Genomic DNA, 8,024 nt, shown 5'->3' on the forward strand with positions numbered 1-8,024 from the left:
CATACGAAAAGATATATGTAATATAATTGGTCGTACAATTCTAACGTTCAGAAAATGGGTATATGTATAGTATGCAAAGGGCAGATCTATAATTGAGCTTTAGGAATCGCGAAGGCATTCACGTTGGGCTTTGCTAATGTACTGCAGTCTCAAACTATGACATCACTTCGGACCCTTTTTGATGAATAAGACAAAACACTAAAATTCTCCAAATCCTCGACCACATGGGGGAGTTTCGAACTGCCTATAAATATCCCCTTCAATCAAAGGTCTAACAGCCTTCACTTCACCCACAATTTCTCTGTCCATTATCTTTTCATTCTAGCTATTGCGTTCCGTTGCATATTACTAAAAGCCAATGCCTTGGAAGCCAACCATTGTGATGCTCTTTCTTGGTGTCATGTTACTTTTACTAGCAGAGAATAATGTGAGTTTCACACCCAATTTAATTTTTGCTTCTTTTTTCATTCAAATTTATAGTTGATATATCGTTAGTTTTTAATTTTATATTAGCAAACTGAATGATAACATATTATGAAAACTGAAATCACATAGATTTATTTTTAAATGACGTATTATTATGTAGCTTGTTAACGATTTATAAAATTATAAACTACTAACGTATCATGATAATATTTTAATTTTATAAATGAATATGATGTATATATGGCCAATACCCGCCGCAGGCAGCTAGCAGCAGCCATGAAATGAGTCGTGAGGCACCAGCTCCGCAGGCCCAGCCACCCGGCAACTTTACAATGGTAATTTAATATTTTAATGAGAATGGATATTGCTGAGAAACTAAACTGTAAAATGAAAAATCTGAGTTTTACAGTGTTCAATTACATTCAGATTAGTTTTATTAATTTTGAATAAACTTTAGTTGTTAATTAATGACACTTTGATACTAGTCTAATAGCATTAGAAAAAAATTTTCATTCAACATATATGTTAAAATAGTTAGACATAAAATAAATAATAATTAGAATTCTATGTGATGGTCTATGGTTAAGGGTGTTCAACGCGATAGATATGATTTAGGTTCAAGTTGTACTAGTCACGTTTGTTGTTCGAGTTTTATCTTATTATTGTAATTCAAAAATAAATATAATTAACATAAATTTAAAAATATAGGGTAACTATTATTTGATTCGTTTTTATATGGAACACAATTAGTTCCGCTTGACCAAAACTGTTTCTTTTTATAATATAAAATAAATATTTTATATTCAAATCAGTAAAAATAACAATTTTAAAATACTATACAAATTTTTTTCTTTCTTTAAGAAAACTAATAAGATTTAAACCAGTAAATTTTGGTTCAATTTAAGTTTAATTTTTTTAGAAACCAGAACAACTCACATTTTTGTTTTGTTAACCGGAATAATGTTATATTAATCACAATTTTTTCCGACGTTGATCCAAATTGAACCATTATTATCGATGTCTCAAACTCATCTCCATTGAGTTGTCCTTTATGCTTTTTCCCAATATTTTGTAATTCTCTTTCGCTGTGGCTTTTTCAGCATGGAATCACTCAAGGCAGCCTTCTTCCACAAGGTGAAAATACAAGCTCTTCTAGTCCAATATTAAAGAATTATAATGAATTTGGAATCAAATTAATTTATTTGCAAGAGTCAGTAGCTTTTTCATAATTTCAATTTGATTGGGTTTCAAATACAATGCAATGCAACATCGAAATATATGCAGAGTGTGGACCTCGCTGCGGTGAAAGATGTTCAAACACGCAATACAAGAAGCCATGCCTATTCTTCTGCAACAAGTGCTGCGCCAAGTGCTTGTGTGTGCCGCCAGGCACTTACGGAAACAAGCAAGTCTGCCCTTGCTACAACAATTGGAAGACCAAGAGAGGAGGACCCAAGTGCCCTTAATCTTGTTAGATATCAAATTACGTTAAATATTTTGCTTTATATTTATATCGTGTTAACTACATTTTCCACATACAATTTCCAGTAGATTTCAACTGGCTCTTAAGTTTCAGATTATTAATTTTTTTATATGAAGTTGCAGCGGTTGAACCATAGTAGTTCTTCTGAGATTACGAATGCAACGCCCTATCAGCATTTTGTACGGGATATGATTAGACTAATGGTTATGCTTGTTTGTTGTCTATCATCAAGCTAATTGCTCGGTCATGCCTTTTAAACATTTACCTTTTACAAAGGATTCTAAATGTTTCACAGGCTTAATGGTTTAAATTATATTATTTTTCTTATTTTTACACCGAAACTTTTTTCTTGTTAGAAGTGACACCTAAATTAATTATTTTTTTTAAATTAATACTTCCAATGGATAACTATAGTCAATGATGACATTGCTCAATCCCCAAGTGACACGTGGTAAAAAAAGTCACACATAAGCAATGGAACATCATCATTTATATAAAATAACTTCAAAAGATAAAAATAAAAAAATTGAATAAAAATAATATATATAAAATTCAAAATAATAATATTTTGAAATTTCTATAATATATTATTATATAATTAGAAAATATATATTTTTAATTTTTCCTTTCCTTTTCATTTTCATTTTCCTATTTTCTTTTTAATTTATTTATCCTTCCATTTTTTTTCACGTTCTCTTTTCTCATTTCTTTCTTCCCTTCTTTTGTTTCCCATCTTTCTCTCTTTTTCTTAGCTCTTTGTTACTTCCTTCTTCTATAAAAAAAACTCCATTACCATCTCCGCTGTTGACATGAACCATCACTCCCTGATATGAGCAATCTTTTTCAAACTTTCAACCATGATAGGAGGAATGATCGATTGAATAAAAATTGAAAGGGATTAACTTTTAAGGTAGGTTAGAGAGAGAAGGGAAAACTGTACAAGGAAACTTCTTTCTGGCAACTAAGATTCTAGTTGCCAACCTACCAAATGCGTCAGCAACCACAACAGACCTTACCTCCCTTGTGGCAACAAATAACTTTGATTTTGGGATCTGATTAGGTATTTTAAAAAAGTTTTAATTCTAGGATTCTAGGTTGTAAGTTTTAATTTTGAGGTTTGGGTTATCTGGATAAATGATGATGAAGCCTATTTGTACATGGATGGGATGATGAATTAGATTTCAAAAGAAGATGGTAATAAGATAATAGTTTGAGGTGAACCAAAGGAATATAAATTCCTTATCCAATCTTCAACGTAAGATGTTGGAAAATATGAACACTATATATATAATAATAGTAATTACATGTTTTTATTTACTATCATAAAAGATTAGCCCAAATTAAAAGTGTTCTAATTTGGTTAAGGTTTATTGGGCTTTAGTTATTAAATAAAGTATGACTCAAATTGTGACAGCCCAAAATTGACCCTAGTCGGAATGTGGTTTCGGGACCACAAAACCGAGGCATAAAAATAATTTAAAATTTATTTTGATGCCTATGATATGTGTTAATTTGTGTGTGACATTTTTGATGTTTCGATTTAGTGTTATAAATGCGAATTTCACTAGAAAGGACCTAGTAGTGAACTTTGAAAGTATGATGGGGAAATGTGTGATGACTAGTTGCTCATGCATGCAAAAATAAAGGATTTGCATGTCAAATTTCCCCCAACATGAAGTGGCCAGCCATGGCAAGAGAGGATGGGCAAAACATGTCATGAAACATGTTTTGTTGGTGCATTAGGGAGAAATAATAAACAAAGGTGTATGGGTAAGAAAAGAATGAAAAAAAAATGTGTGTGAGTGTGGTATTCCCCCCATTGCCGTGAGTTGTAGAGAAAAAAGAAAAATTTTGTTCATCCTTTCTTTGAGCCAAAACTAAGGAAGAAGGAGGATTTTGCTTCATGCTTGGTTTGGAAGAGATCTAGAAGGAGATTTGGCTAAGTTTGCATCAAGATTAAGGTATGTATGAGGTTGTGTTAGGAGTTTCATGCATGTTTTGGTTGCTAACTTGATGTGCATGATAGCCATGGCTCAAATCTTTGTTATGCCATGGAAATGGTATTTGGCCAAAGTTGTTATGGTGATAAAGCCATTGCATGCTAAGTGTGAAGCTTGATGATGATGCATGCAATGATGGATTGTCTACTTTTGAGTAAGATTTTGAGTTTTCTTTTGTTTAATCATGATTGAAGTTGAAAAGGGCATGATTGTCATATTCGCCATGATGCATTCATGAGCATGGTTCATGCTTCTTGCATGTTAGTTAAAATTTGTGTTTTGGATGGCTATGGACACCTTGAAATTCGCCATGCTCATATATGTATATATATGTTTGCACATGATGTTTTGGTTATGAACTAAGTGATGAATATGGTTGTTTAAAGAAGAAGATGTTGAAGAATGATTGTGAAATTGCAAGCACATTCGCCTAGCACACATATGAGTGCTTGATGCTATATTATAAGTTTTGAGCTACAATATGCAAAGCATTAACTAGTAAAATGCATGCTGTTTTTGTGAGGTATTAAGTGCATAATTGGCCTCAACATGTACATGAATATTCGCCTTGGGTAGCCTATTGAAGGCCTTAGCTTTTCCTTGATGCTCGAATAAATTGTATTGAATTGCTTGATGTAGTATAAAATGTGCATGACCATTGTGTATTCAAGCTAAAGAGTGGCCATATGACCATTTAAACTCCTTGTCATATTCGGCCATAAGCTAGCACAATGAGGTTTTAATAAATTGAATTTGTTTGAATTAGCTCAAGAGCTAAGAGGGCCACAATTGGACGAGGGGAAGGAAAAAGTGATCGAATAGCCATAAAAGCCGTTCGACAACATCCGAGGTAAGTCCTCAAGAAGTGACCTTACTTGAATTATGTGGAATGAAATATGGATGTATTGATTATTGATTTATGTGTGTATGAGTGTTCGAATAATACCCGGGCTAAGTCCCGAAGGCGATTATGCTAGTGATTAAAATTGTGTTTGAGCCTTAGTAACGAAAATGAAATATGTATGTCCAATGATTATTGATGTATGTGTGCATGAGAAATTGAATGATATCCGGCTAAGACCAAGACAATTATGCTGGAAATTATAACCGGGTTAAGACCCGAAGGTAATTGTGCTAGTAGCTATATCCGGGCTAAGACCCGAAGGCATTCGTGCAAGTTGTTAAATCCGGGCTAAGACCCGAAGGCATTTGTGCAAATCGTGATATCGGGTTAAGTCCCGTGAGGCCTTGGTGCGGGTTACCATAACCGGGCTATGTCGAAGGCGATTGAACGAGTAGCGACATCCGGTTAAACTCGAAGGTATGTGATTTGAAAATTATAAGCTTGCTGGAAAATTTCAGCTAATGCACTTGTGAAATTTCCCAATGACAAGGTAAGTGCGGTGTGTGCTTTGCGCGCTAGGAGTAAGAGCGTATGAATATCCGCTCCTATGATGGAACGAGTTATCGGCCTTAATGATGCCGTTATTTGTGTATGAACATAAGAGTTGGGATGGTGAAGTAAGTATGATTATGTGAATGTGCATTAATGAAATGATGCATTTGGTTATGTGAATGTATTGCTTTAATTAAAGCTGATTATATTCCTTGAGACTTACTAAGCGAAAAATGCTTACCCCGTTACTTTGGCTCTCTGTTTTATAGATTTCGCTCGATAGCAATCGGATTCGGGATCAATAAAGTCGAAGTCATCCACACTATCAACGCCTCTATTTTGGTATAAATTTTGGTTGAACTTTGAAATGGCATGTATAGGACTACCCTTGTTGGTTTAAAAATGTGGCGATGTATATGTATACCATGCGAAAATGGCTCGTAAAAGGAAGCATGAACTTAGACTATTTGTGGTTTGAATGTATATATATGGTGTCATGATGTGATTGTGGATTGGAAATGGGAGTGTTGGTCACATGATCAGCCATTGGTATGGTTAAAATGATCATATGTGAACCTATGTATGGCAAGACTAGTTGGTTGATGGAGACTACAAAATAGATAAGACCTACCTTAAAACAGATGCTGCCAGCTGCAGTGACGTGAATGTGAAAAATCACCAAAAATTGTAGGAATGGTATTAAATATTGAATAAGCTATGTAAATGAACCTTGATGAGTCTATTTTCATATGGAAGAAGCGAAATGGTCATAGGAGTTACATGTTAAGAGATATTGAAGCTATTGTGAAACAGGGCCAGAACGGTTTCTGGGTCCCCTGTCGCAACTTTAAAAATTTACTATAAATTATCCAGAAAGAATTAGGAGACATACCTTATATTTACAGATTCCATTTTGAGTCTAGTTTCATTAGAAACAAACGGCACCAGCATTAAAGCCCTGTACAGAGAGATATTCAAGTTATACCGCACGAAGGTCAGAGCAGTCGATCCCTGTAACATGGGTGACTTTAACTAATAAACTGTACCAATTGGCCCAACCAAAAATTCTAGAAATAAATCCATGGATGGATATATGAGTCTAAATTCAGGGAAAATTTACGAAACCAGTTTCCGAGTTTTGAAACTCGAGATATGATTTTTAAGGCGACGGTGACGCAGTCTTCCAGCCTGACTGGAAATGTCAAATTGGTGGGCAAAACATGTGAACTTGGCTTGTTAACCCCTCGTGTCCGACACCGGCGATGGTCTCGGGTTCGGGGTGTTACAATTTTATTGGTATCAGAGCCACGGTTTAGTCGATTCTAGGACTACCGTGATGTGTTTGGGGTCTAGCTATACATGCCATTAAATGATGACTCGATAGTGTGGTGATTTCTGACAATTTGACTTTGTGTTTGTTTATAGCAATGGATCCCGATCCCAACCGAGCGATAGCTGATGATGTGGAGAGTGTGCCGCCTGCTCCCGCACAAGGGACAGCGCCGGCGGACTCTCAACCTATGGCCAGCAATCCGAATGACGAGGCTAGGCAAGCCTTTTATAGTGTGATGAACGAATGGTTTAATCAATACATTCGAACTAACACGGCTGTTCCACAACCTCCATTCCCGACAAATGCAACCCCAGACCTACAATACCTCCGTGACTGACCAAATAAGGTCAAGTAAGCCCCGATCGATAGGATTCGAAAACATGGGGCCACTGAATTTAAGGCTACGGATGATGATGATGCCGAAGCGAGCTGAATTTTGGTTGGATAACACTATCCGGTGCTCGATGAGCTATCCTGTACACCCGATGAGTGCTTAAAGTGTACCATCCGCTTGCTACGTGAGTCCGCCTACTATTGCTGGAGTACTCGACTTACGTGGTACCTAGAGAGCAAGTGACTTGGGAATTCTTTCAAACCGAGTTCAAAAAAGTATATCACCGAGATTCATCGACCAAAAGCGAAGGAATTCCTTGACCTTAAGCAAGGTTCTATGTCGATTCGACTACGAATGAAAATTTGTGAGGCTTAGCCGATGCGCGAGAATGCATTTCGTCCAAGCCATTATGTGTAAACGCTTCGAGGATGGGCTGAATGATGATATAAGGATGTTCGTTGGCATTCTCGAGATACGAGAGTTCAGTAGTACTTGTTGAGCGAGCTTGTAAAGCCGAAGAGCTTAGAAAGGAGAAACAAAAAGCTGATGTTGGGCGGAGAATTCGAAAGAGGTCCTCGGAAAGTCTCTTCAACAAGCATCAAAGAGATTTCGAGATGATGCGAGCCGGTCTAGAGCGTTCGGGCTTTTCTAGACGAGGACATAATCGACCCCTGTGACCACACGAGTTACTTCGATCCCCAGTGGTGGAAATGATCGCCGAGAGAGGGCGGAGTGTCCACATTGTGGCAAATGGCATTCGGGAGCTGTTGGTTTCGTGATCGCTCTCGCTATAAGTGTGGGTCGGCCGACCACTTTATGAAGGATTGCCCGAGGATGCATGAGCAGAATGTAAGTCGAGTGGAAACCCGGTGCTACCATCGCCGAGGTAGGCCACCTAGAAATATGGGCAATGTCGTTGGCGGTCGAGAGGATCTAGAGATGCTACCATCGATCTCGAGGCTCGTGCTCTGCTAGGACTTATGCCATACGCGCACGCGAGGATGCTGCCTCTCCGGATGTCATTACGGTACTTTCACTCTTTTCAATACAAA

At 36.8% G+C, this 8,024-nt stretch overlaps 1 protein-coding gene and 1 long non-coding RNA gene across 2 annotated transcripts; both read left to right on the forward strand.

The window, feature by feature from the left end:
- Positions 1–239: 239 nt before the first annotated feature.
- On the forward strand, positions 240–2,042 carry LOC108465895 (gibberellin-regulated protein 13). The gene is made up of 4 exons (XM_017766279.2): positions 240–427; positions 687–761; positions 1,527–1,560; positions 1,711–2,042. Exons 1-4 carry the CDS (start codon positions 359–361, stop codon positions 1,890–1,892), a joined length of 360 nt encoding a protein of 119 aa, XP_017621768.1. The 5' UTR covers positions 240–358; the 3' UTR covers positions 1,893–2,042.
- A 2,653-nt stretch (positions 2,043–4,695) lies between these two features.
- Positions 4,696–5,945, forward strand: LOC128283752 (uncharacterized). The gene is made up of 2 exons (XR_008274162.1): positions 4,696–4,759; positions 5,575–5,945. It is a non-coding gene; the product is annotated as an uncharacterized LOC128283752 (long non-coding RNA).
- Positions 5,946–8,024: the final 2,079 nt, after the last annotated feature.

This window comes from Gossypium arboreum, chromosome 2 (assembly GCF_025698485.1).
Source record: "Gossypium arboreum isolate Shixiya-1 chromosome 2, ASM2569848v2, whole genome shotgun sequence".
In the NCBI taxonomy this organism is placed as follows: domain Eukaryota; kingdom Viridiplantae; phylum Streptophyta; class Magnoliopsida; order Malvales; family Malvaceae; genus Gossypium; species Gossypium arboreum.

Coding starts and splice junctions, on each gene's coding strand:
- LOC108465895 (XM_017766279.2), top strand. CDS start 359: ATGCCTTGGAAGCCAACCATTGTGATGCTCTTTCTTGGTGTCATGTTA. Junction 762..1,526: donor CACCCGGCAACTTTACAATG/GTAATTTAATAT, acceptor TGGCTTTTTCAG/CATGGAATCACTCAAGGCAG. Junction 1,561..1,710: donor AGGCAGCCTTCTTCCACAAG/GTGAAAATACAA, acceptor AAATATATGCAG/AGTGTGGACCTCGCTGCGGT.